General features: G+C 40.9%; 1 protein-coding gene across 3 annotated transcripts in view; it reads left to right on the top strand.

Annotated features, from left to right (window-relative positions):
* Nucleotides 1-16605, top strand: part of MFSD6 (major facilitator superfamily domain containing 6) — an 87096-nt gene that overhangs the window by 47013 nt on the left and 23478 nt on the right. For all 3 annotated transcript variants that reach the window (XM_007965655.3, XM_007965652.3, XM_007965653.3), the window contains exon 3: nt 14098-14195. In XM_007965655.3, the coding sequence (XP_007963846.1) occupies nt 14098-14195 (98 nt within the window). The remainder of the gene's footprint in view (nt 1-14097; nt 14196-16605) is intronic.

The raw sequence follows: 16605 nt of genomic DNA on the forward strand, positions 1-16605 counted from the left end.
TGCAGTTTGTTGATCTGCACGACCCTGGCAACTTGGTGAACCTTTCAGGGCCTTGGTTTCATCAGCTGTAAAAGAGGATTAATAGCAACCCTTATCCTTCCTATTTCAGAAGATACATGAGATACAGAGATACATGAAATACATGAGATACAAGGTGGAAAAAATGCTTTAAAAATTGGAGAACATTATAGAATTTTTAGTATGGAGGGTGGGCACGGTGCAGGGCATCGGGCAGAGGTCTCAGAGATTGCTGGAACTGATGCCCTTTCTTCCTTAATGTCACAAAGGACAGGAGTGGTTGGAAAAAACTATATCAGTTACAGTTCCTCATTTAAAAACGGAATAGAACAAAATTTCTAGCCATAAAAGTTCAAGTTGACAGGTTTGAGGTAGGAAGGGGTTTATTGTAATTGTATTTACTCGGCATTTTTTTTTTTTTTTTTGAGACTGAGTCTCACTCTGTCACCCAGGCTGGAGTGCAGTGGCACAATCTTGGCTCACTGCAACCTCCGCCTCCTGGGTTCAAGCAGTTCTCCTGTGTCAGCCTCCCTTGTAGCTGGGATTACAGGCATGCACCACCATGCCCAGCTAATTTTTATATTTTTAGTAGAGATGGGGTTTCACCGTGTTGATCAGGCTAGTCTCGAACTCCTGACCTCAGGTGATCTACCCGCCTTATCCTCCCGAAGTGCTAGGATAATAGGCGTGAGCCACTGTGCCCGGCCTACTCTACTTTTTTCCTTACTTGAAAAATCCATGACTTAAATTTCACTTCAGACAGAGAAGGTGGTTAGCGTTGTGAGTGGGAACTACTTTGACTTCAATCTGAGTGCTAGTGAATGTTCAGGAACGACAGAGAGGGAGATGACCCTAAAGCCAGTGATGCCTCTGGCCTGGCTCAGACTTTTCATAGGGGGATCTGTGGAGCCCCATCAGGAATTGAGGAATGGAAAAGATCAGGGATCCTTTCAACTCACTGGTGGGATGAGCCCCGCTCCGGGAACTCCCTGGCTGCTCTAGGAACCTGCACGGCTGATAGCACAGCCTAAGCCCAAGAAGGAGACTCTGGACAACCCTGTCCTGAGTCCTGTTCTGCCATTCTCTCTGTCCTGTTCACACCCCTCTCCTTTTGTCATCCTGTGTATGGTGCCCCACCCCCTCAAGGCAAGCATCCACTTCTGGTTACTTAGTTTCAAAGTCTGCCTGCTTGATGCAGCTCATGTCCAGCTGCAGGTAAGAGGTGGAAACCCTGGTGCACCCCTCGTCCTGCCTCAGCATCGATACTTGCAGTTTCTGTGGCTACCTCAGTGGAAATGATCTTTCAGCGCATTTCTTCTCATAACACAGAATTTTACTTCTGGGTAAGCTTTTCTCCTGTGATCCAGGATATTGGACAGCTGTTGAGTGGCATTTGCTTTTCTACTTTCGTCTTACCCCAGTCTTCCCAATGACTTGTCAGAGTTTAAAATGTCAACTGTCTTCTGATGCCAACATAAACATTCATCCAGCTTCCTTAATCCAAGCGCACAGCTGAATTCAGAAGTCTATCTACACTAACAGTGCCAGTCTGTTTCTTATGGTCCAATCTAGAGGAATTTCCTTAATCCCTTGTCTAGGTTTGATTTCACGTAGGGAGCTTGGAGTATGGAAAATAGCACATTGCTATTACCTACTGAAAGAGCATGGTCTGGCAGGGGGATGGGGACCTTGACCTTCCACTGGCCAACCGACTTTGTGGTCCTAGTCCACCCCTCTGGTCCTCTCCTTCCTTGTCTCTGTGAAAAGAGCGAACTGGATGCTATGGCTCCTTTCAGTTCTGAGTCTAATGATCTAACTTTCTTTGACTGGTTTTAATATGTGAAAAAACTACCTAGCAGACCCCACTTCTTCCTGTTGGCCTCCTATCCCCAGGACTCAGACTTTGAGTGGTTTTTGCTGACAAGTCAAAAATGTGCACGAAGCCATTCAAATAGACCATCTAGCCAGTGATAGGGAATGTGATTTATGATAGCAGTTGCTGGGATCTCCATAGAGAATTTTATTTCCTTAAAGCCAACTGACCTGAGTGGAAATTGGGACCGCAAATCTCAGACACTTCCGCATGTACTGGCTCAGGCAGAATTGGTAAAAGATGTGGCTGTTCTCGCTGAAATATTTGCATTTAATTTAATGGTAGCTTGCATATTTGCACAGTGTTTTGCAGTTTTTTTTTTTACATGCTGTTCAATCTTTTCAAAACTTCATAGTATAACCAAAGCAGTTATGACCACTCCTGAGAAAGTCCACCTCAACTATGCATGTGCCCTGGATGCCACCACCTCGGCCAGTGGGCAGCATATGCCCCACCATGCTGCCCATTTTAAAACCAGATTAATTAGCACTGTTTGTGAAAGCTTTTCATTTGACCTCAACCACTGGAAAAGCAAATAGTGATTCATGAAATAAAGTAAATGAGTAAATATGATCAGAGTAGGCTGTACAAAATGCAAAGAGTCCTCCTCTAGGGAGACAGCCTCACTCTGACTCTCCAGGCCCAGGGAAGCTGCCAGTGGTGTCACACACTCTATTGCTGATCTAGGGAGGAAGTGGCTCTGTAAAAAAATACTGGCATTCTTTACTCAAGTTTGCTTGATGTTGGAGTTGTAAGTGACCTTGAAGGGCATTTTAATGGGCTGAATTGTGGCCCCTGAAGATTCATAACCCACACTACCTCAGAGTGCAACCATATTTAAAGTTAGGGTCTTTAAGGAGGTGTGAAATTAAAATCAGTCATTAGGGTCAGCCTTCATCCGTTATGAGCAGTGTCCTTGTGAGAAGAGGAGATTGGAGCCACAAATAGGCACAAGCGAAAATAGGAAATGACACAGGGAGAGGATGACTTGTCTGCAAGCCAACGAGAGGGGTCCTGGAGAAACCAACACTGCCAACACCTTGATTTTGGACTTTTGGCTCCCAGAACTGTGAGAAAATGAATTTCTGTTGTTGAAGCCACCCAGTCTGTGGTATTTGTTACAGCAGCCTTAGCAAACTAATACAGTCCTGTAGGCCTAGCTTCACCCTAGTTTTAGATTCCCTTCCCCCATATGCTCGACAAATGGTTATTAGCCTTTGCTTGGCCACTTCTAGAGATACAGAACTTGCTATCTCCAAAGGCAGTGGAGGTCACTTGAGACTCTTTCAGTGGAAGTGGCAAAAAACCTTACCCAGAGTAACTTAAGTAAAATGGGGACTGTATTGTCCAATTGAGAAGTCCAGCCAATGACTGCTGGTGTAGCTTTAATCGGGTTTCATATGATGCGATCAGAATGCATCTCTCCCTCTATTAGCTCCATCTCCTTTTGGGCATGCTTGCTCATCTCCCCTAGTTTCTGCTTAGCAGAAGGTAAAACAACAACATCTATTGTACTGGCTACTTCTGCTTAGCAGAAGGTAAAACAACAACATCTATTGTACCGACTGCTCCCAAGTCTGACATAGAGAGTGGGTCCACTCCCTCTTCAGTAGAAAAGCCCTTCCCATCCTTGAGTCTCACCTGCGGTTTTGCTTCTCCAACTCCCTAGGGGTTTCTCCCAGAACATCCTATCCAAGACTCTCCTTTTTCCTCCCTCCCTATTCTGGCTCCTTTCTCTTTTGTTTTCGTCAGTGATCTCTTAGGATGTGATGCCCTTAACTGTACCCATTCCTGCCATGTCTGGCCACAGTCAGGAACAGTTGGATTAGTATCTGCTTTTTATTTGGTCGTGACATTCCTTCAACCTGAGTTTTGATGAACTTGTTCAGCTTCCTCAAATTTAACTTAGGGTCAAGTAAAATTCTTGAGGCCTTTTAAAAATTAACTGCTATGCAAAACGTCAGTGATTCTTCTCAGGAAATTATAGTGTTTGTGTCATATGTATACCTAAGCCATATCCTAGGAAATTTTTAAACAAAATTGTGGGGTGTGCGTGTGTGTGTGTACATTCAGTCATTTGACTAAATAGAAAATATAACAACAAAACAGCATATTGTGTCTTCCAAGTCGTTGAGTTCCATTAATCAAGGTTCTATTTTGCTTTAAACATCTCTACTTTTCTACCTGGAGATACATGCAACTTAAGAAACAAAACAGATAAACTAAAATAACAATAGAGAGATATAAACGTGGTCACAGCCCAGTGACCAGCACAGTGATCCTGCTGATGGTGACCACAGTTACACTCTTAGCTTATCAGTCATTTTAGAGAGGAAGAATCTGAACACAACAAAATGATTTTCGGCTAGTAGAGACTCAGACCCAAACTACTTTTACCTTTTCTTTTTCTATCAGAAACAATAGAAGGAAGTATTAGTAGCTGCAGAAAACATAAAAAGCTAAATATTATTTCTAATTCACTCTCTGACATACAGTGTGATTCTTATGCTCTGTTCTACAAGGTTGGGTCAGTGGCCAGCCATACTTGCTGGCTGATAAAAGCTTGGTGGCTCCCAGGATCTTCTTGGTGATCCCTTCAGCTATGCTGTGGGACTACCACTGACTCTGAGCTTTGTGGCTTGTATCCTAGCTCTTACTCTTCTGGTGAGATAGGCTTGTGGTGAGCAGAACCCCGTTATCTGCTCAGCACATGTGCTGAAGTTCCATTGCACAGTGCTTCAGGATGCTCCAAATAAACCAATTGTAATCAGCTACCCATTGAGCTATTTATTGCTTGTCCACATAAATGAAAAGATGTATTTTCAACCATAGCCTATTAATGTTAGTCAAAAATGTTGCAGAATATAGACATCTATTTTTAAAATATATTTATAGGCCTCTTTTCTAAGTCCATTCATTCTTTCACATACCCATCACTTATTCCTATACCATAATCAGATATCTTAAACGTACACACACTCATGTATGCATGCACGTATATCTGCATAGTGTATATCCCTAGCGCTTAGCACAGAGTATGTTCAATAAGTATTTGTTAATTGATATTCTATTTGAAGTATTCATATTTTCTCTCCAGTTTGGGACTATTTACCAAGTGCCTGGTATGTGTCAAGCACTGGGGATAAAACTGAGCCAGCATAATATGAAAGTCCTCACCCTGCATAGGGAATGCGGTCAGGGTGTAGGTGCACTGTTACAACCAAGATAAGTGTTGTGAGGAGAGGCACGTGATGCTGCAATCATGTATTAAAGGGGATGGACCAGGCATGAGATGGAGCTGGGTGAGAGCTGAAGAATATCAAGACACAGAGACAGGTGGGGATGGTGGCCCAGTGAGTCCATTTGTCATCCCTGTGAGTGGGAGGACTGAGAGCTAGGCAGTGTTGTGCCAGACAAGGTGACAAGGAAAGATATTTTATAATAGAATCTTCTTTATGTCAGCAATTTTGATGCAGACGTTCCTACTGTGTTACATAGACTTTCTGATGATCCATGCAGCTCTTGAAGCAAACAGGGACTCTTGTTTAGTCTGACACAGAACACCATTTTCTTTGTCCAGAAAGAAAATGATTATGGCAACACTATTTCCTGTGCCTTTCTTAACTGTTTAGACAACTATATGGTTTACTCACACCCAATCTCCCAAGAGTTTCAAAAGAAAGGAATAATTTAAATATGAACTAAGCTAGAATGTTGTATGGTTTTGAAGCCAAAGTAGAAACCCAGACAGTGATCCCTTCAAGTTGAGAACCAGGGGTCAAACATCACACATCATTTAATGTGTCTGTTTATACTGCATGAAACACAGTGACTTGATGTCTGTTCATTCTTTGAGAAAGTAGACATGCAATCTCTCCCCCACCCCTTGGGCAGTCCCCCAGTTCCTCTCCTTAGAGACCATCCGTTATATGAGGTTCTAGTGTTGTATCCTTTTAGAGATACTCTGTTCATGTGTAAGTATGTAGCTGTATGTGTCACTTCCTTTTTGTGACATAAATATTACAATATTATACTTACTATTCTGCAATGTCTTTTACCTTGCTTTAAGTGACAAACAGTTCTGGAGGCTGGGAAATGCAAGATCAAAGTGTTGGCAGGTTCGGTGACTGGTAAAGGCCTCGTTCTCTGCCTCCCAGATAGCGCCTTGAAAGCTGTGTTCTCTCATGGCAGAAGGCAGAAGGGCAAAAGGGGGAAACAGCTCCCTCACACCTCTTTTACCCACTCATGAGGGCTCCACTCTCATGACTCAATCACCTCCTTCATACTATCATCACATTGGTGACTAAGTTTCAACCTATGAATTTTGGAGGGGATACAGACATTTAAATTATAGCATTTACAATCTGTGATTTCTACCAGTTTTAATTTTTTTTTTTTTTTAGTGTGGAACATGAACCTTAAGATACTTTCAAAACAATCTGAGCAGAAGTCTTTTAATTTAAAAATTTAAAGGTTGCTTTTCCCATGCCTAATTTGACAGTAGTTTTTTCCCCACCATTTAAATCTTTATTATTATGTGATTATTAAAAAGTACATAATTGGCTATGCAAACTCAAAATCTACAGAAATATACTCCTTAGGCAATGAAGGGACCTGTCACCACAGATTTCCAAGTTATCGTTGTTCATGATTTGCTGTCTGTCTCCTTCTTGGTTTGTTTTTGTATTAATATAATGTGAATATGGATATTAATTGATTCCATATTGAATACACATGCAGACATTTTATGGAGAAATGGGAACAGAATAACCATTGTTTTAAGAGATATACCTCATGGTTCTCAACAGGGGCCATTTAAAAGTGTGTGTAGGAGCTATTTTAGTGTTTCAGACACTAGCATTTAGCACCCAAGGGTCAGGGATTTTAAATATCCCACAGTGAATGGTGGATCCCACACAATAAAGAACTGCGCCATCCAAAATGATAGTAGCTTGTTGAGAAATACTGTTTTCATAAGAATAATGCTTCCTTTTGCCCTCATATTTTATCACTTTATATAAGATTATATTAAATGATGTTACAGATTCATGGAGTACCTGAGCAAGGCAGGCTCTTTTTGAGTACAAAGAGGAAGAAGACAAAGCCGTTGCCTCCCAGGGACTCAGTCTTCAGTGTGCAACAGAGTGTGATGAGTCTTCTAATGGAAACAGAGTGTAGCGGAGGAACGGGGGGGGATAGGAGGACTAATTATACCATTATACCTGGAGACATCTTGGGAGGCTTCTTGGAAGGGATGATCCCTTTCAACAGTGGGACTCTCAAAATCAGAGGTACCAGTGCCCCAAGTCGGATCTTGGAAAAAGGGTGAGAGATGCTGTCAGCCCTGCTACTTCTAGGTAAGCGCTTGGTCTGAACTTGAGCTGTGGCAGCTCCTGCCTGTTGCTCAGGTCATTGATTCTGTGGCCATGTCTCCTCTCCTCTCTGGCCACTCTTGCCACCATTCTAGCATTAGAGGAGTGTACCATGATGTAACTCAGGCCACCTTCTTAGGATGGGAATCCCAAGGAATGCCAGCTATGATTCTTTCAAACCAGCCAGTCCTGGAGTGGGACACAGGATGCAGGAGATGCCATGGAGAGGACGAAAAATGGGGAGAGAGGATGACAAGACTCCAGACAGTTACAGCAAAGCCCTATTCTGCTAGTCAGGGACAGAAAAATCCTGGCAGGATATCCATAGTAACATTATATCATGGAAGATAGCTGGGAGGAGGGGGGACAGTTATGAGAAAACAAATTTTCTAGACTAAGATTTAATTCTTTCAAGGCCTAAACCTTATATTTTAATTATTTTCTAAAGAGTTTGGATATATATTTTCTTACTCTCTTAAACTGACAATAGAGAACATCATCTTACTTAGGTCAACAGTGTGAATCAGTGATTATGTAGAAATAAGCTTCATTCCTGGGGAGGAGGGCACATCAAGTGCTTGTGCTGAGCACAGGAGTCTCCACTCTTAATCAGCAGCTGATGTCTGCCCACTCAGCCTACTCTAGGAAGACATCAATAACAATTCTTAAAAAAAATTTTTTTTTAGGGACAAGTTTATATAGGCCATAAAAGGATAATCTGGGACCAGATGAATGGCTTATGCCTGTAATCCCAGCAACTTTGGGTGGCTGAGATAGGAGGATTGCTTGAGCCCAGGAGTTCATGACCAGCCTGGGCAACATAATGAGACTTTATGTCTACTAAAAATCAAGTTAGCTTGGCGTGATGGTGCACACTTGTAGTCCCAGCTACTTGGGGGGCTGAGGTGGGATCACTTAGGCTCTGGTGGTCAAGGCTGCATTGAGCTGTGATGATGCTACTGTGCTCCAGCCTGGGCAACAGAGCAGGACCCTGTCTCAAATAAATAAATAAATAAAAATTAAAAATCTGAGAATGATGGAGCCCAACCTAAAGGTGTACCATATACTGTTTACCATACAGAAAACTTAATCCAGTTCATATATGAGGCAGTTCATATATGTAGACTGTGCTCCAGGGATCTGGTGTCAACAACCAGCTCTTTTCATTAGGAAATCTAGTAAAAACTCCAGCCAGGTATAGCTGAGGAAATTGCCCAAGTGGTCTGTGACCTGTTTGAAATATTGCTTTTTGAATCTTGGTTTGTTGCTGGTCTGTCTTCATCTTCCACCCTGGCCTTGAGCAACCTTGTATGCATTGGTTGGTGTGCGTGCATCTTTGTGTGAGGGCCTGCAACACAAATTGTAGACAATTGTAAGTCTAACTGCAAATATCCAACTTCCAAGTGATAAAAAACAATCTTCATCTGGGGGCTTTCATTTGTATCCAGTGTATTATTATAATTATTTTGGGAAGTTTTGTTTCTCTGCCAGAGGTTTTGCAAAATGCTTGTTGCCATCAGTCATTAGATGAGTATAGGTTCTCTGGTGGTGCTGCTCTTTTGCCTCTCAGATCTGGGCATTGTAGGATAACTCCACTTAGGTCTTTCTTTGCTGGTCACACCCTGTGTTGTTTCTGGAATAATATCCAGACTGTATCTGGACTGGAAAAGTTCTTTCTTCAAAAATCCTTAGACTACAATCCTTCTTGTGTCTTTCAATCACCCTGTCTGGCCACAGATGCTTGATATTCTATGGTGAACCCTTGTTCACTTTGTTTCCTCTGCCTGTGATGCTCTTTCTGCCCTCTTTGGCCAACCACTTCTAACTCAGGTGGCCTCAACCCCAGAGTCAGCTAAGGGTCTCTCCTGTGTCCCATTGCACTCTTTGGATATCTCTTAGTGTATTATATTTAACTTATTTGTTTATGTGTTTGTCTCCCCCACTAGGCTGTAAGTCCCTTGAAGACAAGGTAGATTTCCTCTTCATTTTTATTCCCCTCACAGTATATGTTACATAGTGGCATCTTAATAAATGTTTATTGAGCAAAATTTATGTTCATTGTGGTTTTTAGTGCCTCTTGGTGGGAGTGGGGGAGGGTGGATTTAGCCATATTATAGTTGGTTAAATTTAGAAAAGTAGGGTCTCACAACTAACTACACTGTTAGGAATTACAGAATGACTCATCATTCATTGTATCTATATCTTAACATTCTTGAAAAAACTACCAGTTTTATTATAACCACAAATCAGCTTAAACTGCTAATACTGTGAATTGTGCTTATATAAGAAATTAGAATCTGTAAGAATTTTTTTCTCCTACTCTTGTATTTTGCTCGAATACAGGATAAAAATGACTGGCAGGTGATTTGGGTTTTCCACAGTGTAGTGTTTTCTGCTGCATCATTTGCTTCTTATCAGTTGTGTTCCTCTTTATAGATAATTTCACTTTACCAACCACGTGTTCTAAAATTGCCTTTGTTTCTTGTCTACTTTTATTACTACTGACTTCCTATTCTGAAATAGGACAGTCATGTTGTTTTTGAGTTTTATCATTATAGGTGTTCAGTAGGTATCTGTATCTCGTTGAGAGACTTTTTTTTTTTTTTTCCAGTGTCTTGTATTTCCAGACATCAGTGCCCAGGAAAATTCTAGGACCCTGAACACGTGCTCATATTCAGCATAAAAAGGAATTTGATTGTCTAGAAAATGATCCAGTAAAATACACTTTAAATTCCTTTGTATTAGCAAATCCCTGACTTTATGAGAGTGAATGTGTTCATTTGCTTGGGTTACCATAACAAAGTACCACAGTCTGGGTGGCTTAAAAAACAGAAGTTTATGGCCGGACGTGGTGGCTCACGCCTGTAGTCCCAGTACTTTGGGAGGCCGAGGCAGGTGGATCATTTTAGGTCTGGAGTTCAAGACCAGCCTGGCCAACATAGTGAAAGCCTATGTCTACTAAAATTACAAAAATTGGCCGGATGTGGTAGCATGCACCTGTAATCCCACCTGCTTGGGAGGCTGAGGCAAGAGAATCACTTGAATCCGGGAGGTGGAGGTTGTAGTGAGCCAAGATCATGCCATTGCAAAGCAAAACAAAACAAAACAAAACAACTGGAAGTTTATTTCTTCACAGTTCTGGAGGCAAAAAGTCCAAGATTGTCAGCAGGGTTGGTTACTTCCGAGGGCCTCTCTCTTTGGCTTAGGAGTTTTTACTTCTTCCCTTGTGCCTGTTTGTGTCCTAATCTCTTCTTGTAAAAACAACAGTTATATTGGATTAGGACCTATCCGTATGACATCATTACCTCTTCTAAGGCCCTGTTTTCAAATACAGTCACATTTTGAGATACTGAGGGTTAGAACTTAGGAATTCAACACATGAACTGGGGGAACACATGGTTCAGTCATAACAGTGCGTACTATGACAGTTTAAATACCCCATTCTGATACCGAAGTACTTTTCAGTAACTATTCAATAAATATATGTGTACTTCTTTGCCTTTTCATAGATCCAAATGCTGCCTTTCTTTCTGCTCACAGTTGTACCCTTGCTGATTTCTTGAAGCCACTGGCTTCCCCAAAATGGTTGGTGAATAAGGAATGTGAATGCTCCTGTCTTTTGGAATACTAGGATAAAAGTTTTATCAGAAACCAAAGAGTATTTACTTGGATACCTTAAGATGATGATGATGAATCAGTTTTTGAGTGCTTATTTTGGGCGAATCATTGTGTCGTTTTCACAACAAACCTACAGAATACATGTTTTTATCCCCACCTGATATATGAGGAAACTGAGGCTCAGAGAGATGAAGTAACCTTGACCTGGATACTTCCTATTTTGTGTTTTATTTTTTAGGGTACCTGTTTGCTCCTAAAGGACTATCAATTGTGAAAGTAGAAATGTGGGAAAGAAGTGAAGGCTATAGGAAGTTCATAGCCACTCAGCTTGTTGGTGGCAATCTGAGACCTAAGGGTCCCAGAAGTTGTGAAGCAGTCACTCTAGTAACTGAATTCCATCTGGGGAGAGGTTTGAAGGCAAAGCACAATCTACCTCCTAAACTGGATCAATTGACACTGGGTTATTTTAAGCCAGGAGTTTTGGACTATGGCCTGGATTGAATTACAGTTGTCATGGTAACCCTGATTCAGAGGTGGGCTCAAAAGATAGCTTCAGGATAGGCAATTTGTGAACACTAGGAAAGTGGATTACCAAAATTGTTTTATGATGGGATTATATGACAGTGTTACTAGGGACAGCTTGGAATGAGTTAGACCACTGGTTTTCCACCGTGGTTCAGTAAGAGAACAACCTGGAGAACTTTCAAAATGTCTGGGTTTCAACCGTGGAGATCTTTATTGAGATAGGTGTGGGCCTTGGCATCGGTAATTGTAAACAGTTACTAGAGTAAATCTGATGTCTAGGCAAGGTTAAGAATTAAGGAGCTGGCTCATGCCTGTAATTCCAGCATTTTGGGAGGCCGAGGTGGGCGGACCACCTGAGGTCAGGAGTTTGAGACCAACCTGGCCAACATAGCGAAACCCCGTCTCTACTAAAAATACAAAAATTAGCTGGTGGCACATGCCTGTAATCCCAGCTATCAGGAGGCTGAAGCGGGAGAACTGCTTGAACCTGGGAGATAGAGGTTGCGGTGAGCTGAGATCATGCCACTGCACCCTAGCCTCGGCAACAGAGCGAGACTCTGTCTCAAAAAAAGAAAAAGAATTAAGGAGTGAGGCCAAGTCAATGGCAAGCTGTGGCCCACTGACCAAATCTGGCCTGCTGCCTGTTTTTATGTGGCCTGTGAACTAAGAATAACAGTTTCTACATTTTTAAATGGTCGAAAAAAATCACAAGAAGAATAAGATTTTGTGACACATGAAAATTATTTTATGAAATCTGCATTTCAGTGTTCATAATTCAGCTCTCGTTGGAACATGGCCATGCTCATTCATTTACATATTGCCTGTGGCTGCTTTCATGCTATAGCAGCAAAGCTGAGGAATTGTAACAGAGACCATGTAGCTTGTGAAGCCTAAACTGTTTTAATGTGTGGTCCTTTATAGAAAAATGTTTGCTGACCCCTGAGTTAGGCTAAAGAGAGGCCATCCACAGGGCTGGCTTAGAATTTGTAAAAGGAGGCACAGATTTGTGTAACTTGTGTGTTCATGTAGTACATTTTGCATTTTAATTTCCTGTGGCTTTTTTCGCCCCTAGCAGAGGGAAATTGATGAATCTATAGCAAGTTTGTTCAATAAAATTTTCATTAAAGCAGATTGAAACATACTTTTCTCCTCAAAACACGCAAGTACAAAGAACATACTGTCCATAGAACAAGATGACCCAGATTTTTTGTAATACTTCACTGAGAATCTGCTAAATCTCTCTAATATCTATTGCCTATTTCCTCCTTGCCCCTCAACCTTTTCTTTTTTGTATTTTTTTCATCTTTCTTTTTCATATGTGAGATTAGTGATAGTGGGGTGTCTGAGAGCATTTCCCTTTGTCGATTCAGTGTTGGGAAAAAGGGAACAGTGTTCATAGGAATGATTTTTTTTTTTTTTTTTTTTTTTTTTTTTTTTTTTGAGACAGGGTCTTGCTCTGTTTCCCAGGCTGGAGTACGGTGGTGGGATTATGGCTCAGGGCAGCCTAGACCTCCCAGGCTCAAGCGATCCTACCTCAGCCTCCCAAGTAGCTGGGACTATAGGTGTGCGCCACCAAGCCTGGCTAATTTTTTTTTTTCTTGGTAGAGACAGGGTCTCACTATGTTGTCCAGGCTGGTCTTGAACTCTTGGACTCAAGTGATCCTCCTGCCTCAGCCTCCCTGGGTGCTCAGATTACAGGCATGAGCCAACACACTCAGTCAGGGATGATTTTAACATAAAAAGAAAATACCACTGATTGTCATGTTGGCTTATTTCTTTTACCTTTTACTTTTCATCAAATTGGATTCAGAGAACAGAGCATTAAGGTTAGGAAAATTAACAGAAAATAGAAAACAAGGGAGAAAGATAAATCCCTACCATTAGGGTGTGTTTTTGTGCAGAGAAGTAGCCACTCTTTCCTTCCAAACCAGCCCATCCAGTTCAGAATGAGAGATTGAAACCTTGTGCTTGGGTGCAGCACTTTCGGCCTTTGCTTATTTTATTTCTACTTATACTTTTGGTAGTGGTAATGGTGGAGGTGGGAGAATGCAAGAGGTTGGTGTATATTTATTAGTTTTGTAAACATACGATACCACAGATTTTTTAAAAGATGAACATGTATCCATTGAACTGATAGGAGAAACTATTTGATTTCCAAATAGTTGATAGTAGTGAATGAATGATCGTTTTCAATGACCTTGAGAGTCTCCCTGTGAAATTGCTTGGTGTCTTGGGTACTGTGAGCGAGGCCACATTCATGTTTACATATTCTCATTTTTATCCTTCCTTCCCCCATTGTAATGAAGTGGCTACAATCCCAGGAATATTTCTTCTACAGCCACCTGGAAGGAAGCCAGTAATGTCATTACAGATGGCAGTGTGCCCAGACTATCTTAAAAAAGCATCATCTCTGCTACGAATTAAGTTTCAGGAAGGTTGATGTTCGCTTTTATATTAACAAACATTTTGAAAAGGCTGAGGGCAGATATGTTAGAAGCAATCTTCTTCCTAAATTAATGCTTAAATGTAATTGTCCTTCAGTTTTCCCACTCCTGAGTTTGGAGTCTGCTGGATGATGGGAGGTTTGGGGAAGGAAAAGGTAGGTAATATTTGCTCGTTTTGTATTCATATTAGATTTTATATTAGGGCCTCAGTTTATTTTCCTTTGCTTTTTTTTTTTTTTCTTTTTAGGGTTCTGTACATTGGTCTGGCCTGCAATACGGCTCGCTATATTTATATTTCCTACCTGGAGAATGCCTGGACTGTTCTCCCCATGGAAGTTCTTCAAGGTAAGTTAACAGCTGGGATTGAAATTATTTCTCTACCTTCCCTGAGCTGTGGCTAAAAGCCCAGTGGCCTTCAGCATCTGATTCTATAAAGGAAGGGCAGGCCTACTGTTTCATGTGATTTTGAAATGGTTGTTAAGGAAGAGATGACATCAGGAGGGATGGTTTCTCGGTTACCTGAGTGCTGCTCTATGTTGAGCCAAACAAAGCTGGACTTGACCCACACCCTTGTGATTAAACAATGGAAGAGGAACTCTAGAATAAACTCCTGTGCACAACTGTTAGACATGGACATCCAAGGGTGGTTTTAAAATATAAAAATATTTATCTTTTAAAGTTGTTGGTGTTTTTAGTTTTGTAGGTTAACTATACTTACTGAAAAAAGATTGTTGTCATAATTATTTTATCTCTTCAGTTATTTTTATCACATCTGGTGACTTATAACTAAAGCTTTATAGCCACACTGTTGTTTTCCCATGAACTTAAAAAAATCTCTGGTCAAATGCCCTGCCCTGAATGCTTCTCTTTGCTTCAGTGTACTGTTTCCCATCAGGACACAACTGAAAAATTTCTGGAAGGCTCTCGCCATGTAGCTGAAGAGTGCCAAAGAAATGGATTACTATTCAAAACTCATTGCCATGTTAGCTCATATAGTAATGACTACATCCTGAAAAGTCCTGATTGGCATCATGATTAAAATAAAGGTTCAGGACAAGATCGCTGGAGTTGAGTGACAGCCCAGGCTACTAAATCATTAATTGCACTGAACAGTCTGTGATTATATACAATTTCATTAGCTTTATAGATTGCCATTATCATTTTCCCTTACCCTAAGGAGACAAATACGGTACAATCAATGTAATTAATTTCTTGTCATGATGAAAGATTGAGGATTTCAATCTTTTAAGGTGAAAGATTAATAATTATACATCTAAACAGAATGTACAAAATGCCAGCTCATTCATCAAATTCCATCATAGCAATGAAAAAAGAACTTATCCTAATTGAAAGGAGATATAATTTATATTCACATTATAATTATAAAACTCAAGTGTGTGTGTATGTGTGTATATATATATATATACACACACTTGAAGATGCTTTTCTCAGATTTGATACAATGGTGTAGCTAGTGAAAGGAGATTTTGTTTACAAATATATAGAAAATGGAAACTTGGTCTTATAATAAGAAATTATTGTTTCTAATAATTAGAACTCTGGATGGGTCTTGAGGAGAGGCACACATCTCAGCTTTGTGTCATTTAAGAATAACAATGCATTAAACAGGAACTGCAGGTAAGAATGATTCAATAACAAGGTAATATATGCAACACAGTTCTTAGGATTTCCCACCTCTGGTTCCTGTTCTATCCTGACCTGGCTTAATCGCTTTGTTTATTGGTATGCTACAGTGTGCAGACTCTATAAATAAAGATTTGTATACCTACAGAAAAGAAACGACTATATATTGTAATAATACATACATATAACTGTTTTATCCTTTTAGTTTAAAATGAATTAGGTGGAAAAGGACAGTTTCCGTAAGTGACTCAGGAACAGAGAACACCCATGAAATGGTTAAAGAACAACAGAATAATTTTATAAGAGGAAAAAACAAATGCTGTGTGAATTTAAAAATGCATTTTTCCTGTTAATCTATTAAAGATAAATTAAATGGTGACTAAGAGCCAGGCAGTATGCTGGGTGCTGAGAATATAATAAAATATATACATATATTAACTCAGGCCCCAAGGTCTCACCATCTGTTCTGGAAGCCAGATGCGTAAACACATAACTATACAGCATGTTAGATGGAATCATAGAAAAATGTGCTAGGTAACAGATAAGGAGCTTACCCTAAGGACAATAATTAACTTTGTGAAGCAGGGAGTGGGAGGATGAAGAATCACATAAGCCAGACTCTGAAGGGCAAATAGGAATCCACCAGGTGGCCTAAAGGGAGTAGGCATTCCAGCATGGGGGAAGAGCTGTGTGCGAAGACACAGAAGAGGGCAGAATGGCCTCTTCAGGGAGCATAAGTGGTGTGCCAGGGCTAGGGCTTGAAGCGTTTATCATCTCAAGCTGCCAACGCAGGACATGTTTTATAATAGTTGTATGCACCTCAGGGGTATTATCCCAGGATTTAGGGAGCTGACCATGCTCTGAATCTAAACAGGAATTCTGCTTCCTAGGGCAGGCTACGATACATACTTCTGTGTTTCATTTTTTGCTCCCCTATGCCAGTAGAAACCTAGTTACTGATCTGAAGCCAGCGAAGAGGATCTGTAAATACAGCCTTCTAGTCCAACAGAGGCCTCTGTGACCAGTTTCCACAGAGCTCTTTGTTTCTAATGCTGGAGGAGATGGTTTCATTCCCTGGCAGAAGTGAGTGCTGAGTATTTTGACTGTACAA

Source organism: Chlorocebus sabaeus, chromosome 10, assembly GCF_047675955.1.
Source record: "Chlorocebus sabaeus isolate Y175 chromosome 10, mChlSab1.0.hap1, whole genome shotgun sequence".
Taxonomy (NCBI): Eukaryota; Metazoa; Chordata; class Mammalia; order Primates; family Cercopithecidae; genus Chlorocebus; species Chlorocebus sabaeus.